The 20,796-nt window shown below is 44.1% G+C and overlaps 1 protein-coding gene across 5 annotated transcripts in view; it reads right to left on the bottom strand.

Annotated features, from left to right (window-relative positions):
- Nucleotides 1-2,453, bottom strand: part of LOC144888711 (uncharacterized) — a 42,108-nt gene extending 39,655 nt beyond the window's left edge. For 3 of the 5 annotated variants that reach the window (XR_013621252.1, XR_013621251.1, XM_078767711.1), the window contains exon 1: nt 2,379-2,431. Coding sequence is in view for 1 of the 5 variants with exons in the window: in XM_078767711.1 (XP_078623837.1) it covers nt 2,379-2,412 (34 nt within the window). In the remaining 4 variants the exon portion in view is untranslated. Of the gene's footprint in view, nt 1-2,378 lie in introns of all 5 variants that reach the window. The other 2 variants (XR_013621254.1, XR_013621253.1) reach the window with 2 other exon arrangements.
- Nucleotides 2,454-20,796: the final 18,343 nt, after the last annotated feature.

Raw genomic sequence — 20,796 nt, 5'->3', positions numbered from 1 at the left:
TGGTCCAAAGCGAACGGCTTGCGGAGTTTGGTAAAGAAATCGCCATAGCTCGGTAACTACTTGTCCGATTAATATGAAACCTTGAAAAGGCACATCCTCGGGTCCCCAGCAATATACCTGGCAAGTTTCAAGTATATAGGACCCGTGGTTGTCGAGAAACAGCGGTCACAGACAAACACACAAACACACAAACACACAAACACACAGACACACAGACACACAGAGATTACTGGAATTATAGATAGATGTTGTGTAAAAATATTACAGAATTTATATCTGAAACTCAAGCACAAAACTTGAACATATTTTCAAAATGTGAAAAAAACACCCAAAATGTTGACAATCTTTTAAATAAATATTGTCCAATCACAGCACGTGTAACATAGGCCACAAGCAGCCGTGAGCGCTAATCAGCCAATCGTGCGCTTCGTTTCAGACTGTACATACAATACCGGCGCCGCTATCATGGCGACTTACATGTATTACGTGTTCCTCCCCGAACCCCGGTTACGGTGCCCCTCATAGTCTCGGGCGGGAACACGGCAGAAAGAGTTTTCTAATAAACCATGGTAAAACCACACCAGTGTAATTGTAGAACAAAACAAGTAATTGCATTAAGAAATCTCACAAACACAATAATAACACTACAAAAGAAAGTACAATGAAAATGTCACTCGCATCAAATGAACAACACATATGATGGTACCATCATTCCCCAATGCTCTCAAATCAATAAACTCACGATACAATGTTGACAATCTTTTAAATAAATATTGTCCAATCACAGCACATGTAACATAGGCCACAAGCAGCCGTGAGCGCTAATCAGCCAATCGTGCGCTTCGTTTCAGACTGTACATACAATACCGGCGCCGCTATCATGGCGACTTACATGTATTACGTGTTCCTCCCCGAACCCCGGTTACGGTGCCCCTCATAGTCTCGGGCGGGAACACGGCAGAAAGAGTTTTCTAATAAACCATGGTAAAACCACACCAGTGTAATTGTAGAACAAAACAAGTAATTGCATTAAGAAATCTCACAAACACAATAATAACACTACAAAAGAAAGTACAATGAAAATGTCACTCGCATCAAATGAACAACACATATGATGGTACCATCATTCCCCAATGCTCTCAAATCAATAAACTCACGATACGCCAAACATGAGTAGAACATAACATTCCCCAAAGTCCGTGCACTAATCCACACGCTGGGTGAAGTTCAAAGTCGTGCAGGACGGCAAGAAATAGGCAGGTATCAGCGAGAGTGAAGACGAAGAGTTACGAGGTGGGAGGTCGGGCAGCCGGCGGCACGGGATAACAATCCCCCAAAACGTGAGTGTAATCCACGCCTCACATCCACCAACGATGAAGCCGATATGGAAAACCAATGGCGATCAACACAATGATGTCGATATGGGAATCCCAATGACAAAACAAGATGCACCAAGCGGATGGCATCTTCGAGGACAAAATGGCGTATCGGCCTGTAATGAAGGCGCTTGCTCCCCCTCCACAATAACTCATGCTTGGTAATAAAACCTGACGCAGGTTTAATTGCAATCGCAATATCGACGATGTCGCAGACAATCCCTTTCCCAGGAAGCCTCAACTCATTCACGACCAATATCAAAAAAGTCCGCTCGCAGCCTCGATGCGACTCTACGGCTGTATCTCTCTCATGGCCGTCTCCTCCCTCTCTCTCTCTCTCTCTTCCAGTTTGTTTGCCATGTTTTGTCCTTTTCCTCCACAAACATTTCTTTTTACCTTTTACTAAAGTCATCTCCATTTCACACAAAAATCTCAACAACAATATTACCTGAAACTAAAAATCCTACAAGTATATAAGAACAACAAAGGCGGAAGTGACGGATCCGTAACACTTTCCCACCTTCAAGGAAGAAAGTTTGAACACAGTGAAAACTTTCTTTCCATACAAAAAGTATCTTTAACACCCAAAAGTAATACTCACACCCAACAACTATAAATCAAAACTATGGCTGATCAAATCCAGTAAGCAACAAAAATTCCAAACAACGCACAGGAATCCTCAACGTTAATTCACTATGGATAAAGCATCGGCGACTACATTGTCTCTGCCCTTTACATGCCTAATTTCCAAGTTGAACTCTTGCAAAGACAAGCTCAATCTCATCAACCTCTGATTTTTATTTTTCATTTTTTGAATGAAGGTTAAAGGGTTGTGATCAGTGAAAACATTTATCGGAAAGCTGGTAGTTCCCAGATACACCTCATAATGCTGTAGAGCTAGTAGGAGAGCAAGGGTCTCTTTTTCCACAGTGGCATAATTTTTCTGACGTCTGTCAAACTTCCTCGAATAGTAACACACCGGGTGATCAATGCCATCATCACCTTCCTGCAGAAGAACTGCCCCCAGCCACCACATCACGCATCGATGGCCAACTTGAAAGGTTTTTGAAAATCCGGGCTGCAAAGACAGGAGAGCTCATCAATATACTTTGACTTGGGCAAAGGCAGCCTGACATTTGTCATCCCAAATAAACTTGGTCTCTGGTTAGTTAAGTCACCATCCAGTGACACAAACTCCTAGGAAATGAAAGGTTTGTAACCCTCTTGGACAAGGTCTTTCTCTGATGCAGTAAGTTTGGCACGGGGACCTTCACAATTCACTGCCCTCCAAGGACGATTTCTCGCACTGGCCAACGCATTCGGAGTTGAACTAGCCTGACTCCGATCCTGATTTCCCCTTTTCAGGGCGTAACATTGGGCCATAAAATGCCCAGGTTTCTTGCAAAAAGCGCAAGAAGGCCCGGAGGAAAATCCCGTGCTCTGCCTCGGGCCCCTTTGAAGATAGGTCTGCCTTGGACCGTCAGTCTTTTGATTACTAAAATTTGAGGTATCAGATTTTGCTCGATACTCCTCTCTGGGCCGCCTCCATGACGGCCTCTCCATGACAGTCAATCCATGATTTTGATCCATGATGGTCTCTCCATGAGAATTTGCTCTCCATACCTGGTTTTATGTAACTCCCCTGGCTACCTCGAGGAGGGAAATTACGTTTGTGAAACCCCATCCTGTGTGTCAAGGCATAGTCATCTGCCACTGTTGCTGCCTCATACAACTCAGGTACTTTTCTTTCATCCAAATGTCCGCATGGAAACACTGTTTAAATTCTTCCACCAATATCAATTGTCGTAAACAGTTAAAGTTTTCCCCAATTTCCTTCGAGTCACACCACCCATCAAACATAGTTTCCTTCTCTCTGGCAAACTCCACATGGGTCTTATTCTCCCGCGTCCTGACATTCCTAAATTTTTTGTCGGTAAGCTTCAGGAACCAATTCATAGGCTTTGAGAATGACTTTCTTAACTGTCTCATAATCTGCACATTGGTCAATCGGTAAAGCCGTATAGATATCTTGAGTTTTACCCACCAGAACACTTTGTACTAACATAGTCCATGACTCCACAGGCCATTTTAACATCTGAGCCACCTTTTCAAAGTGTAAAAAGAACTTGCCTACCTCCTTTTCATTAAAGGGTGGAACCAGTCTTACATGGCTACCAATATCCCAAGAGTTCTGACTTGTTGTTGAACTATCCGGCACGGATAAGATTTCTCTCCATCCTCCCAGTAATTCAAGCTCCTTGAGTTTAATTTCCCTCTGATACTCCATGTCCCGTTCCTTTAAGTCCCTTTTGGCTCTCCTTTCCTCTGCTCTTTTCTCCTCGAGTTCCTTTTCTGCTTTTCTTTCCTCTGCTCTTTTCTCCTCGAGTTCTCGTTCCTTTTCTGCTCTTTTCTCCTCGAGTTCTCGTTCCTTTTCTGCTTTTCGTTCCTTTTGTTGCTGCCTCTTCTCTTCCAATTCCAACTCCTTTAATCTTTCCTGGCTCTGCAGTTGCATCTCCATTTTCCGGAAATCCATATTTCCTTTTTCCTCTGGTAACCAATCCAATACTACATCTTCCCATTTTCCCTCTCCCACTAAATATTCTACCACCAACGTCTGAATCTCTGCCTTCTTCAAATTAACTCGGACCTCCAAATTACAGTATTTGGTCAACATCCTAACTTGCGATCTTTTTAACGCCTGGAACTGTGCCTCGTTAGGGGACGTCACAAAATTTTCCACATCAAACACCATTGTGACTATTGGTTAGCAAGCCTGTTAACCTTCACACAAAAATTGTCAAATTTGGGAATGTTAGGGAATGATAAATTTTGGAATGTCAGTGAAATTCTATCCCAGATGAGAATGTTAGGGAATTCAAACCCGGACGAGCCCCCAATTTCTGTTACGTGTTCCTCCCCGAACCCCGGTTACGGTGCCCCTCAGAGTCTCGAGCTGGAACATGGCAGAAAGATTTGTTATTCCGAGTGTTCTAATAAACCATGGTAAAACCACACCAATGTAATTGTAGAACAAAACAAGTAATTGTATTAAGAAATCTCACATACACAATAATAACACTATTAAAGAAAGTACAATGAAAATGTCACTTGTGAAAGGCGCTGCCATGGTGAAAATTTCGTGTCCATCGGACTAACAGAGGGAAAGAATTTTTTTTCATACTGATCGCATAAAGCGTTGTACTTGTCGAATTATGACGTCATATTGAAGGCACCGATGACATCATCATTAACAGATCTTATTCCCCAAGGGGAGTACTTGAAAATGAGCTCTGCTTCAATGTTTTTTTTTTCCATTGAGCAGTTTCGGAGATATAGACGTGTAACTTTTTCCCAAGATGACGTCATAATTATGAATAAAAAATTATGCAGGCGGAGGTGCTCCTGTGGTAAAATTTTGTGTCAAATGGATGAAAGGTTGCCAAGAAAATGAATTTTTAAAATGTTGACACTTATGCTAACGTACACATGCACGTAACCAATCGCTTAACCCTGCTTTTCGCTTCACGAGTGCAGGATAGTAATAAAAGTAAAAAGATGCTTAGGACTACAAAATTTTAATATAGACATAAACAGAGACATATTAAGAACATTTCCAAAAAACAGAATTTAAAAAGAACCACAGAGCATTTCATTGTGCACTCACCTGATATTTGCACGAAGTGAATTGTGAATGAGACATTGAAAAAGAACTTATATAGGCCACCTATGAACAAGACCAATTCTGATTGGATGCATCATCACTCCTGACATCATCACCTCCCAATGCGCTTGGTTGGATGAGTCTGTTCAGCGTTCAGCGCTCCAATTGGAGGTTGCATAATCTGGGGCAGGACCACTAGGTTCAGCAGAATCCTCTTCACCAACAATCAAACATGCTGAATCAACATGTTTGTGTACCTCTTCTTCTTCATCTACAATGCTGCAAATTATTTCCTTAACGGCCATAATTATTCCCACCTTTTTGAAAGGTTGGCTGGGGAAAGACTGTGGCCAAAGTCTTTAACGAAACAGCTGGGCCTGACTAAATAGATTAGAGCAGGAATTTGGAAGTTAGCCAGGGTGATAGGACACTGCGGGATGTTTAACGTCCACAAACGAATGCCAACAGATAGGACATTCATCCAGTTGAACGTCCATCAGTGAGGTGGTACATATATTGATGCGTCACCCTTCTTACAAAACACCATGATGGGAGTTTAGAGCTGGGCCAAGAGTCTAACTTAGGCCAGGTAGCTCAGAGTTGAGTGTGCATACCTCTAGGCTATCCTACCAAGCCCAAACGCTGCAAATGTTTTCTTGACATACAATGTGTTGTGGCCGCAAAAAGGCGTACAGAATCTGTGCATCCTTCCCTTGTTATGGTTAAATCAGACAATTTTGTTACATTTTCATTAATGAAAAAAAAAAAGAAATCAAAAGCGCTCTACCACTTTTTAAAATAGTGTTACTGGGGTACGTCGATCAAGTTCAATCTGATAAGCGATTTATAATAAACGAGCGAGGTACCTGTGCGATGCACGGGTGGTAAGGCAAAAGCAAATAAACAATGCGGAAACGGTGAATGCTAAACCATGGAACCAATGAATTCTACATTATTGTGCCACCTTCAGTCGAACGTCAGACATTGACAGCAGGTTCGTGAAGGACTTGGGCAAAAAACGTACCCAGTCTTAATGGTTCAATCCCCGGGAAATGGCGAATCTGCATATGGCGAATCTGCATATGGCAAATCCGCGAATGTCACGGTTAGAAAGTATAAACCCTGACGTCATTTCCTCATTCATATTTAAACTCAACATCTCTATTTCCATTCCAAACAGCATCATTACAATCATAAATTGATACTATAACATAATACTTTGTTAAATGACGATCGCATTGAGACATTATCTAACCAGCTCATTATCATCATGTGTTCACTTCCGGATTCGGGGCAGCTCGGTATCGAGCCAATTTCAAAATCAGAATTTTACTGAGGAACTTATGAAACCTCCTACCTACCTTACAACATCCGCTTAGACCCCAAAAACGTTCCACAAAAGGTTTGGCGGAACTAGCCCCAAAACGGAGGGAGTAGATTCGGGACAGACAGACACTCCTGTTTTACAATACAGATTATATTTGTGTATGGACTCTCACACACTCACTCACTCCCTCAACAACCCACCGACACAAACCGATATAGCCTCTTCTCTTCGGACAAGCCAAAATCCGCACGACAGCCTAGGGAGAAAAAAAAGAATGAATGTCATTCTGAAATTTGAACAAGATGCTTCAGTAAATTCTGCGCGAATGAATTACGGATTTGGCTTTTCGGCTTGATCCTTGGTCGACACGTGACCCATTTTCTGAAGAATTCCGATTTGTTTTCATTCTAACAATTGCCCAACTTCAACTCAGCAAGCTCTCAAAAGAATAGAATTTTCACATGGGCAGAAGGTGACCAATATTTTGCCATTTCATTTATTTATTCATTTTTATACTTGGAGAGCAACAGATGGTAATACTTTGGCATGCATCAGCAGTACTGCTTAAAAAGCAGCAAAAACAAATGAAAATGACACATTTCGATGGAACATGAAACGTTGTTAAAAAATTTCATTCAGATACAGAGATTCTCATCAGATTTCTATAAAATCTCATGAGAAATCAGAAGATGAATCTGTAAGAGAGACGATATTACTTCTTGTGCACCATCATCTGCACAACGCTTTGGTTCTGCCAAAGCAATTTCTTTGGTTCAGGTTAAAATCCCAGATGGCTCGTCACTCCTACGCGGAATACTCAACTGAGGCAGGAAATTGAAATTTGTTTCAGGTTGCTGGCGATAGTTCACCTACTCTACACGAAGAACACCGTGGGATCACACACCAACTAATGCTAACGGACGAGTATATGGGACAACCAATTAAAACGTCCATCGGAGTGGCTGGGCCGAGACTCATAGCTGAACTGAGATTCAAATCCAGTCTATACAGCGCAAAGGCTTGTATACATACCCTAACCCTAACCCAAACCCTAACACAAACCCTAACACAAACCCCAACACAAACCCAAACACAAACCCGAACACAAACCCTAACACAAACCCTAACACAAACCCGAACACAAACCCTAAACCAAACCCAAATCCAAACCCAAACCCTAACCCAAACCCTAACCAAGGCCCTAACCCAAACCCTAACCCAAAACCTAACCCTAACAACCCCAACCTAACCCTAACAACTCTAGGCTATCCTAGCACCCCTAAATAATATGTTAGGAACGATTGTTTTTAAAGTTTTTCTTTGATCATTTGCATTAGCGAGGAAGTGAAAAGATCAATTTTCTCTCATGTTCAGTCAAACCATGGTCTCTTGATTGTCGGTGAAGATGCTTTTACAAGGCATCCATTTTGCATTTGATCTGATGAAACCGTTTATGGTGCCGTCGTTTTGTGACACACAAGTTCACGGAATCATAGGTTTCGTTAGACTGAACAGCAAAACATACAAGATGGATGAACGATAAAATGGGCCTTCATCTGCAAACCTTCTTAACCGTGTTCCATTCAAATAACGAAGCATATTGTTTCAACTGGCAATGCCCCGAGCGCTCTTCAAAAGTCCTTCGGGTGGTTGTCACCAGTCGGTAACGACACGAGGCTCTTGACATGGTGGGAGGCATCAAAAGGTTCCAAACATTGTGCAAGTATATTGTCTGCCATGTCAATCTCATCAGGCTTCAAAGGCCTTGCTCGAGGGAAGTCGTAGGTCATGCGATCAGGAAAGGATACAGGGCTATCAGTCCTCTCGGACACTGATTAATGCCGTCTGGGGCTTCTGTGGGTTTTAGGAAGTTGTTCCGAGGAAAATACTGTTGCTCTCTTTGAAGGATCATGGAATCTGCAATGGTCTTCATGCGTGTCCCGATGTCTGGAAAATACGATTAAATAAGTACATCGTCCGACTAGTACACAATATCTCTTCATTTCGCAATGTCGTGGTCATTGCACATTTTGCCCAGCGGAAGGAAAATCCTCGATGGAAAAATAAACGGAAAGATCTTGTTAAAAAGGGAAGTGAGCAAGGCCTTCGTGTCACTTGAATTTATTCTGATGGCGCTGTCTCCACACAAGGAGAAACATCGGGAGTGAAGGCTATTTGGCAGACAAACAGTCTAGTACAGCTGTCCTTCAATGTCTGCATTGGTTTAAAAAAAAAGAAGCCCCATCACAGTTCCATTATGATGACAAATGACCATTCCAGTTTTGAATGTGAATGTGGCTCTGGCAGCGCAACTGTTATGAAATTTATGCAACGAGCTCGCATGTCCATGAAAAGATCCAATACTATCCGGGTCAAAGGTGTGCATCCAACGCCGGTCTCTTCGTGTTTCCCATTGAACACATGTACGGAGTGGAGACGGTGTCCGCGGACACCGACCGATGGAATTAGAAAAACTTCAGGCAGCTGCCATCTTTGCACGCATGCGGCGTCTGTCACATACGGATCATGGCGGCCATATTGTGAATAATTTCTGCCTTCGGAACTGCAAACCGATGCAAAGATCCTTTAATGCAAAGGAATTTTAAAAGGAAATCTGGGAGAAAAGTGCATGCCAGTAGTAATGTAGACATCAGAGCCACGGAGAGGCAGCCATATTACACACCCTCCGGCCTGTTAGGCCTGTAGTCTTGGGAGAGTGGGCATCAGGGTAATAATCCACTAAAAGCTTGACCGTGGCTCATTTTACAACCAATAAATTACAGCAAGAAACAAGGGTGCACTGCAGGTTTTATTATTGCACTAATTAAAACAGCAGACCTTTTGCAGTGATGGCCTTCTTGCTCATATAATGCTCTGGAAATGCATCCCTGGGTGCCCACTGGGTTCGCTTTTAAGGCACCTTTCCTGGCTCCGCCGCAGAAACCTTAATTCAACTGCTGATGGAGGTTCAGCGAAAGAATCAGTCATTCCGCAACCCCCCTTTAACTTTTCCAGAATCCACGCTTTCTCCTTTTTAGGCCCGTCTCCTTCGGTGCGAATCTACCACGAGCCACAGGCTCCCCCAGACCATTCACGTTGCAGCCTCTGAGTGGCAGCCGGGGAGATCAGAAACGTCGACAGAGAAGGTAATTATGAGCAAATGGAGGACAAAATTACACTTGACGGATGGATGAATGATCTGTGAAATAGCAGCGCTCCGCAGGGTCAATAAAAGAAGCATTGGCAAATGTGGGGCCTGTATATTTTACACGTGTCCGTGGATACGGCGGGCTCAGTGTACAAAGCTCGATCGCAATTATATATTTTAAAGACATCTTCTCAACGTCTGTATGCTCCTACGATATTGGACACCAAATGCGAGGACCTGACAGCTTAAGGGTAACACGTACAACATTTGCTTGGACAAATCTTCTATTTGTCAACGGTTTTTAAAGAAGCCACTTTGCTCTGACAAGCATGTGCTTTTTACATCAAACTTTTCAATTTCGAAAAGTGCTTCGGATGTTCTACCTATATTTTCCTGGCGTACATGTTGAATGAGAAAAAGCCAAGGAGATGGGATTTTAATCTAAATGTAGGCCTACAACTCCTCGTTAAGACCGCCGAGGGTTTCAAAACGCACCGCTCTGCGTCGGGTTAAGTCGCGTGTGGATTTTCAACTTCCATGAGAAATTTTAACATTTTTATAACATTTTTTTTTTTTTACTTTAATTTTTACAATTTTACACAAACTATAAATAAAATGGATTTTTTTTTCCTTCAAGCCATCAGTTTGTTGCAAACTGTGTAACAAAAATGTGTTTGTATCAGCCAATTGAATGTGGAGGAAACTCTGTTGTTCAGCATGATGCAAAGGGAATTGAAAATTGAACAGCTTGATGATGACGATCTAAACAACAGATTGAAGAACTAATCTTATTGGTATTTGGAAGAGTAAACCCTCCATATTCGCGAGGGATATGTTCCTGGAAAACCTCGCGAATGAAAAATTCACGAATACGGACGGATACATTCGTTTAATGGGGAAAAGGGGGTTAGACTCCAATGTCAGACTCAACAAAGGAGGGAAACTAGAACAGCAGTCAATAGAGAGCATACCTCCACCTGGTTGGCCATATCACTCAATAGTGAAGAATCACTTTTAAAAATTCTACTAGCTGGATGCGGATATTCACCAAAATCTAATCGATTCTTCCTTGTCACACACACAACCTGTCCACCAAGTTTCGTCCAAATCCATCCATACCTTTTTGAGATATCCTGCTATGTATAGTTTTTGGCCCTACCTCCCAATGGTGAAAAATCACTTTAAAAATTCTAGTAGTCGGATCTGAATCCAGATCTTCACAAAAATGTAATCATTTCGTCGTTGTCACATACGCGACATCTCTGTCAAATTTTGTCCGAATCCGTCCACAAATTTTTGAGATATTTTGTTCACAAACAGACAGACAAATGGACAGTTAAACAGGCAGACAGAGGTGAAAACATAACCTCCATCCACCTTTGGTGGCGGAAGTAATGATAAATGTTGAAGAGCAACGATTGAAATGAAAAATCACTCATAGAGCGACACTTGGAAAAAGAGAATAAAGTAGAATGGCACTCGATAGAGCATATTTTTGACTTCACAAATAATTGGCGGTTGAATTATGTGACCTGATATGCAAATCTTCAAATTAAGTTAATCGGATGAAAATTGTCAATTTTAGAATTTGGCCTATGTTGACCTTTTGGCCTATGTTGACTTCAAAAATAGTTGGTGGTTGGTTTCAGTAAGCTGATATGCAAATCCTACTCAGATTTCACGTCAATCAGATAAAAATTGAGGATTTTAGAAATTTGGGAAAAGTGGTTGACCTTAGGCCTATGTTGACCTTTTGGCCAATTTTTTATCTCAAAAATAGTTGGTGATTGAATTCAGTTAGCAGATATGAAAATCCAATTCCAATTTAAAGTCAATCGGATGAAAATTGAGGATTTTAGAAATCTGGCCCATGTTGACCTTTTGGCCATTGTTGACATTAAAAATAGTTGGGGGTTGAATTCAGTGACTAAATATGCATATAGTCTTCAAATTTTAAGTTAATTGGATGAAAATTGACAATTTTAGCAATTTGGCCTATGTTGACCTCAAAAATAGTTAGTGGTTGGTTTCAGTAAGCTGATATGCAAATCCTATTCAGATTTCAAGTAAATCGGATGAAAATTGAGGATTTTAGAATTTTTTTTTAAAATGGTTGACCTTTGGCCTATATTGACCTTTTGGCCTATGCTCATCTCAAAAATAGTTGGTGGTTGAATTCAGTTCGCCGATATGTAAATCCTATTCAAATTTGAAGTTAATCGGATGAAAATTGAGGATTTTATAAATTTGAAAAAGAAGTGGTTGACCTTCAGCCTATATTGACCTTTTCACCTTTTGACCTCAAAAATATAGAAGATTTTGTCGGATCACGAACTCTACCATTTGGTGAAGTTTCGTGGATATCGGTTACACACACACACACACACACACACACACACACACACACACACACACATACACACACACACACACACACACACACACACACACACACACACACACACACACACACACACACACACACACACACACACACACCGGAGTGATCAACATACTTGTCCAAAAAATGTTTTTCTGCCAAGTAATAAATAGATTACAGTGGACAGTTTTTATTTAGGTAATAGTAGGGGTACCCGGTGTTGCTCGACACATATAGTCAAGGTCAGTCTATATATAGTCAAGGTCAGTCGGGGAAAAGACCTGAGAAGCGGGTTGGATGGGGGGCAGGAGAGCCTGCGGGGTGTGGGGCAGGAGAGCCGGTGGGATGTGGTGGCAGGAGAGCCGGTGGGGTGTGGGGCAGGAAAGCCGGCGGAGTGTGGGGCTGGAGAGCCGGCGGGGTGTGGGGCTGGAGAGCCGGCGGGGTGTGGGGCTGGAGAGCCAGCGGGGTGTGGGGGCTGGATAGCCGGCAGGGTGTGGGGGCAGGAGAGCCAGCAGGGTGTGGGGGCAGGAGAGCCAGCGGGGTGTTTGGTAGAAGAGCCGGTGGGATGTGGCGCAGGAGAGCGGTGGGGTGTGGGGCTGGAGAGCCGGCGGGGTGTGGGGGCAGGAGAGCTGGCGGGGTGTGGGGCAGGAGAGCCGGTGGGGTGTGGGGAAGGAAAGGCGGCGGGGTCTGGGGCTGGAAAGCCAGCAGAGTGTGGGGCTGGAGAGCCGGCGGGGTGTGGGGCCGTTGAGCCAGCGGGGTGTGGGGGCTGGAGAGCCGGCAGGGTGTGGGGGCAGGAGAGCCAGCAGGGTGTGGGGGCAGGAGAGCCAGCGGGGTGTGGGGCAGGAGAGCCGGTGGGATGTGGCACAGGAGAGCGGTGTGGTGTGGGGCTGGAGAGCCGGTGGGGTGTGGGGGCAGGAGAGCCAGCGGGTCAGGAGGACAGTATACTCACTGTGGTAGGAGAACTGGTGGGTGGCGTGCATGATAACTGCCGGGGTGGGGTCAGTGGCTGAACCCAGGAGGCAGGGAGGGAGGTGTGGCTGGACGAGACCAACAAACATTGGACTCCACACTACACATTCCTGAGGGTGCGGCAAGCAGGGTTCAAACTCCAGCCACAGAGTCCTTCCACCCGAATACAAAGAACCCTTCTAATCGAATACAATAATCCTGGGGATAATGTACAGCATCACTCCACCAGGATCTGAACACATCATCCACTAGAGGACTCAAATAACCACACTTGTTGTCAAAGTACATTTTAAGCTTCGGAATAAGACAACAACACGATGAAATCACTCACAAAAAAAAACATTTTTCTTTATCACAAACCTCTTCAAAATGCACATCTCAGGCAAGCATTGGAATTTTCACACAAGGGGACACTTCCAAACCGGGGAAGAAATGGCGACCCATGACCACCACTCTGCCCGAGAGGGCGGACGCCACCTGGAGTGACGCACCCACCGAGATGTTCGGCACACCCTGATAGGCCTTCACAAAACGTTAAAAAAAGGCATCACATGGTCACACCACCTCCAAAGCATGGCGAAATTGGGGGTGGGATGGTGGTGCACCGACTGCAGAAAATGTTTCAACAATGTCTCTCCCAGAGAATTCCAAAGGAGACTCCTCCCTTTCCCCAACATCCACAACCATTAATCCGACGTTCCCGTTGGGTTGGCCAGAGTGATGTCCCCTGCCTAAGTCGTCACATGTACTGGCTGGGGGAAACCCTCACGAACACACACCAATAAATACATGAACACTCCGGAGTGTTCTCTTTTTGAAAGTTCAAATTTGGTAGCCATATTTTCGTAGGCCGGCTGGAGACAATTCACACACACAGACACACAGACACACAAACACACTCACACACACACAATAACTTTTATTTAGAAGATGACAATGATGTTGATGAGGGACATGAAGTCAGAAGGATGATTCATGCCAACTGCGGATGCACTCACCCACACCCATCCTGTCCAACACATTCACGTTTTCGCTCAAACTCATCGCTTTCTTCTGATCTTTCCAGTAGACTCACCTTCCCCACTCATCTTACGCTTAGAGGCCATCTTAATGGCCAATTAACAAGCAAAAAAAGCACAAGTTCACGATAGCGAGTCGAGACGCACAGCGAGATGGTCTGCTGTAAGCAGGAAGGACAAGGCGGGTACCCGGGGTAGAGTGCCCACACTGCAAAGACAAACCAAATACAATACTGTACAGTACAAGCATCTGCACACCTCCCCCTCGGTCTCAACATCTGCGGCCCCAATGTTGGTGGTCGTGTGATTTGGTGGCAACGCGGGGGAAAGATGAAGGGACTCACAAACTCGCGAATACTTGAAATCCATATGTGTCGCGAATTAGGAATTGGTATACACATTTACCAATCCGTGAACACTCTGAAGCCGTGAATACGGAGGGTTTACCGTAGTTGTAAGACCATGGGGTGAGGGGAGGGGAAAGGAGAGGGAAGGTGGAGTGTTAGGGGAGGAGGAAACTAAGATGGGAGATCTCATGAAGAGTTGATAGTATATCAAAGAGCCCATAAGTAAAGATGGTGGGAGCACTCTTAGGATCAAAATAAACATAAAGGGATTTAAGTTTCTCAAGAAGTTGCACCCACGAAGAAATCTGCACCTAGCAGTGCCAATAGACTGACCTTGACAGAGTATCCGGATACAATCAACTCTTTACAAAAGACACTGCGAGGTCTTTAAGAAGCACACAAGAGCTAGCAGACAGGATAGTCAGTTTAGCATCCCCTCCAAAAATACTTCATGATCAGGAACAATGTGGGCTGGGTGCTGAAGGGTTTCAATGATTAATGGCCCTGAAGCCCAGCACCAATCGATAACCACACATGTGGAACGGATCAGAAAACAGAACAATGATATTTCAGCAACAGTGCACCGCAAGCTCAGGACACCACCCATCCTGACCCACAATCTCTCGATCCCTTTCTTAACCCAACCCTCTTACCTGCTGGTTGCAGTGTTTCCCTCCACACTCCCCTCTTTCTTGTTTATCCATTTGCTTGCTCTTTTTTTTCTATACCGAATCGAGGCTCGTGTAAGAGATAACACATTGAACATGAAAAGATGCACAGACACATAAAACATGCAATGAATGGAGAGGGAGGCAAGAGGGGGAGAGAGGGAAGTACACAAGCACAACAACAAAGATTACAGGGACGTCAATAGATCTGTGGAAGGGGGAGGGCTGGGGTAGGAGAGAGGGGTACACGGTATAAAGCAAATGAACACTTCTAGGAATTTCAGGAAAGAAGTTGGGGATTTAAAGAGACGGATTTGGGGTGTTTTAACGGGGGTAGAAAAGATCAAGGTTTTGGATGGGGGAAGATAAGAGATGGTGGTGAACAGCTGTTTTAAAGACCTGGAGGGAGAAGTGGAATTGAAGAGAGTGAGGGAGTTTGTTCCAGAGGTGGGGGAAAAGAGGAATGAAGGAGTGAAGGTGAGCAGAGAGTCTTGATTGTGGCAGTTTTACTAAAAGAGGGATGCTGGCAGATATTGTGCGTCCTGTAGGAATATTTGGGAGACAGAGCACAGACAAAACAGAGAGAGCAAGGCCGGAGAGGAGTCGGTAGAAGACAGAAAGACCACCTACTTGCCTGCGGTTAGAAAGAGAAAGGTCCTCAGAATCAGCTTCATCGCGGGAGATTCCAATGATTCTGAATGCTTTGGTTTCAACCGCGTGAAGCCGAGCTAGGTGTGAGACAGGAGCACCGGTCCAGAGGGGGGAACAGTATTCCATTGAGCTGCAGATGAAAGCTTTGTATGTGGTGAGGACCTCAGAAGTGCCCAGAAAGGACTTCGTACGATGGATGATGCACAGTCGGTAACTGGCTTTGGAGGCCAGCCTGGAAATGTGGTTTTTCCAGGAAAGATCATGGCAGATAGTGAGACCCAAAAGCTTAAGTGACAGAACTTCTTCAAGAGGACTGTTCAGAAAGTAGATGGGAGGGTTGTCCAGACAGTCTTTTCGGAGAGACAAAGTGAGAGTGTAAGATTTGCCAGGATTGAAAGACATGTTCCACTTGTTTGACCAGTTTGTGATATTGTCCAGGTCTGCAGAGAGTGAGGAGGCTGCTGCCTGCCAATCTGAGGGATGAGGAATGGAGCGGCAGAGAGTGGAGTCATCAGCAAAGAGATAGAGAGGATTTTCTAGAGAGTCGGAGAGATCATTAATAAAAATATATATTTCGGAGAAAATCGGAGATCGGAAAATCGGAAAATCGGAGAAAAGGTCGGAGAAAACGATCTCTCCGACTCTCTGGAAAATACTCTCTATCTCTTTGCTGATGACTCCACTCTCTGCCGCTCCATTCCTCATCCCTCAGATTGGCAGGCAGCAGCCTCCTCACTCTCTGCAGACCTGGACAATAACACAAACTGGTCAAACAAGTCTTTCAATCCTGGCAAATCTTACACTCTCACTTTGTCTCTCCGAAAAGACTGTCTGGACAACCCTCCCATCTACTTTCTGAACAATCCGCTTGAAGAAGTTCTGTCACTTAAGCTTTTGGGTCATTAAGAGAGAGATCATTAATGAAGTCCAGAAAAAGCACAGGGCCCAGAACACTGCCTTGGGGAACTCCAGCCTGAACAGGAAGGGGAGATGAGAGAAACCCATTCAGGGCCACACGTTGATTGCGACCAGAAAGGAAGTCTGCAAGCCATGCGTGGTGGTTTCCATGGATGCAATACGAGGAGAGTTTGGTGAGCAGGGCGGGGTGCCAGACCATATCGAAGGCACGAGATATGTCAAGTGAGACAGCTCTGATTTCCTGTTTGGCATTGATGACCTCTATCCATTATTGAGACAGCAGAAGCAGCATGTCCAGAGTAGAATGACCTGGTCTGAATCCAAATTGATGACCTGCAATCAGGCCATTGGAGAAGAGGAAGGATTTGATGTCAGAAGCGATGATCGATTCCATGATCTTGCTGATTATTGGGAGCAGGCTGATTGGTCTGTAGTTGCAAGGATCTGTTTTTGCACCTTTCTTGTGTAAAGCGGTAATGTTTGCTGATTTCCAAGCAGATGGCAGATGACTTTGAGCAAAAGAGAGGGTGAAGAGAATTGAGAGAGGGTGTAAAAGAGCGGCAGGGCAGGATTTTAGGACCTGTGGGCTGATGCCGTCAGGTCCAGTTGCAGAATCAGAGTCGAGGTTTGACAGAAACCTCTTCACCTTGTCAGGAGAGAAGGACACAGAGTGCAGGAGCAGCTGGGTTCGACTGGTTAAGGTGGGTACAGAGAGAGATGGGTTTGGGACACAAGATTTTGAGGCAAACACAGAGTTGAGGCATTCGGCTTTGTCATGTGCCGTGTCAGCTGTGTAGCCATTTGAGGTAAGGGAGGGGATGGAGGGGATGGAGGGGGAACAAACACCAGAAACAGATTTGACCAGACGCCGCCAGGATTTGGAGGAGGGAGATAGGTTTGAGAGTTCAGTCTTGAGAGTTGAGAGATAGTGTTTCCTGACTCTCCTACAGGTAGACAGACACTTGTTCCGAGCTTTGTGAAAGGAACTGAAATAGCCTTCAGTTGGATTAGCCTTCCAAGAGGCAAAGACAAGTTGTTTCATGGCAACTGCCTCACCCCTAGATTCAGTGTACCATAGACGGGAGGAAGGGTATGACAACTGAAGACAAGATGGGATAAATCTGTGCATGAGAAAGAGCAGTTTACTTTGAAAGAATTCCCAGGAAGAGTTGATATCACAGGAAGTAGAGATGGGTGACCAGTCCAGATGATTGATGGCTGCTTGAAGACAGTGCCAGTCGGTAAAATGTCAGACACGTCGACGCTGAGGAGGCTCTCTGAGAATGGTCAGAGAGATGTCCCCTTTAACAAGGACATGATCAGATGATCCGATTGGAGCAGAAGAAGAGCAGCAGACATTTGCACGGAAGTTTGTCATAACCAAGTCGAGAAGAGACGATGCTCCGTTGACTGAGATCCAGGTCAGGAAATTGACAGATTATGTCAATCCCAGTGAGTCACAGAAGTCCTTTGCTGAGATGCCATGGCTGGTGAGAGAGGTACCCACACCCAGCCAGCTGGCATGATGACAGTTGAAGTCGCCACATATGAGGAAGAGAGAGTTGGGACAAGTGGATAGAACTTGGTCCATGTTGTCAGACAGTGAAATGTAAATGGAGTCATCAGTTTGGAGGACGGTACAAACATCACCATTGTGTCCAAGAGTAACCCCACTGCCCCACTGTCAGCTCAAACCCTCCATCGCATTGCTTTTCCATGAGCTTCGATCGTCTATATAAACCACAATGCAGGGAGAGCAGGATGTTTCATGAGTTATGTGGACTGAGTGAGCATACACAGGGCATCTCAAATTGTATTTTTTATTGGAAAATCGAATCGTTTTCAAATATATTGTTTGGTCTTGTGCGTTATTCTGTCTGTCTGTCAATCGCCTACAGGTCACAATTTTAAACCGATCTTCACGAAACTTCACCAAATGGTAGAGTTGATCATAAGGAAGAGGCCTATTGATTTTGAGGTCAAAGGTCATCTTAAGGTCTAATTTCTAAAATTGTAATTTTCCATCCGATTGACTTGAAAGTTGAACAGAATTTGCATATTGAGTCACTAAATTGGGAAAACAACTATTTTTTGAGGTCAAAAGGTCAAAGGTCAACTCTAGGTCAAACTTCTAATATCATCAATTTTCATCTGAAAATAATCAATTTTAATCCGATTGATCCGAGCTTTGATTGAGGTCGTCAATTTTAATATTAATGAAATTTATTTTCTTTGTTATAGATAAAAATGTTTCTATCTTTAATTGTCACAATCATTCCCACAATCATTCTAACCTTGGGTTTAAGCCCAAATCTTTCACGAACTGGCAGACACTTAGCTTAGTAGGACAGAGAAGGAATTAGTAAGTTGTTCAGATTGCCAGTGATTGCTCGCTTGTTCTTCGCGAAGGACACCATGGTATATCTTGAACGTCACCGATGGATGCCGGCAGACTGGACGCCCAGTTTAACGTCCATCCGAGGGATGGTACACACACTGATGGATCACCCTGCCTGTGAAACACCAGGATGGCAGTTTATTGCTGGCCGAGAAACAAATCAGATATAAGATATAAAATTTCAACAAAAAAAGCAGTGAACATTGTCATGTCATTGTCATTGTCATTCATTGTCATTGTCATTGTCATTGTCATTCTCAAAAACTCTTCGACTATTCTCTCCTTCTTTACTTTTCTGTCAATGCAGCTCTTTTATTTGGCCTGGCCTCGATGAGGATGACATAGTCTGTGCCTTGAGCCTTCTACATAAATAAATAAATAAATATATATATCTATAAATACGTTGACCTCAAGATCAACCAATATACCAACTTTTCCATTTGTCATCAACAACATCAGAACTGGTTACAGACTAGAGATCCATCAATAGCCTTGGCACGGATGAGCAAGTTGTCTCTGGCAAGAATGGTGGTGAAAGATGCCCCCTAACCCCATTACTCCTCTATATAATTTCTGCATTCCTCCTTTTATTCAGTTACGTATACTGACAATTTTTCATTCGAAATTGCACATTAAACCGTCAAAGAGATCTCTGGTGTGGACATTCATGGTGCTGAACATAAAACCAGGACTGAGGGAGGAGGTTATGATTAGATTGGAGGGGGACATTTTGCTCGACACCATTCCCGACCGGAGAGGATTGCCCCACCTTGCTATATTCACTGGTTCCTTGAGATGGAGCAAGACACTCGGGGCCAAATTTTAGTTCTTCGCCGCAATGGAGGGCGACATGAAACTGGCTTTCACCTCGCAATCAAATTCCCATTCAGCACACTGTCTTGTGAGGCAAACTTTTCCATACTTCAATCTCCATTGCAGAACAAAGTGTGATTGTATAAGGGCTGATTTGGTTGTATCTTTTATCATGGGTGAGAGACTCAATGAGGCCTTCAGTTATATTGAGCTTCTACCAAAAGGTCCTGACTTGACCTGCCTTCACTGAAGTTCGGAAAGCTGAATTTGCTAGGGGAAAAAAATAAAGAAAATAAATAAATGTTTCCCTTGTGCAAGACAATTTGGTCTTCGGAGTGGGATTTCGAGAATACGCCACTCAACTACAAATACAATTATCTATATAATAGAAGACAATGCATGGAAAATAGGATAACGTCCCACAAGGAACCAGAACACCGAGGTGCCATATCTGGGCATCGTCTTTAGGCCTGTGTACTAAATCAGGTCCATCTATGCAAGCTGAAAACTCATTTTGACATAGTATCCTGCCAATTCGTTCACGAGTTGTCTATGCTGGTGCCCCATACTGATTTTTGTGTGATGAAATTTATGGGTTTTCATTCCTCTGACACCGAGCCATTTTCTGCATGAATGCTCGATGCCCGTGGCCTCATCCCTTGTTCTGCACTCTCGCTCCTTTACTGCTTCCTTCATCCTCCGCCCCCACACCCATTCCTTGCCCACCACCTCTTCTCTCCTCAGTGTCGTCTCGGTCACGTGAACGCTGACGCGTGTGCACAGCACTACTTCCATCAGTAACCGACGAGTGCACACAGTACATTGTGCATCAGAAGGAAGTCATATTGGTTGGTGTACAGTACAGTTAGGACTTTGCATTTCCGTCACCTATCTTTTTGTAAGCACAATTCGATGAGTTTTAAAGAGCCTGTTGTGGAGAGCAGAATGTACTTTGTAAACAATTGGGCTATCTTGGGTCTGAAAAGCAATGCAGGACATGATAATAAGTAAGTGAAGTGGTTGAGGCCTGGGTGAGCGGAATCCATCGAGGCTTAATAGGTATGAGACGACATTAGGTTGACATGTTAAATATGACACTTAACTAAGGTGCAGTCAGTACA

The sequence above is a fragment of the Myxine glutinosa genome, chromosome 13 (genome assembly GCF_964187855.1).
Source record: "Myxine glutinosa chromosome 13, kmMyxGlut1.1, whole genome shotgun sequence".
In the NCBI taxonomy this organism is placed as follows: domain Eukaryota; kingdom Metazoa; phylum Chordata; class Myxini; order Myxiniformes; family Myxinidae; genus Myxine; species Myxine glutinosa.
Note: the sequence above shows the minus strand (reverse complement) of the source record. Positions and strands in the feature narration are given on the sequence as shown.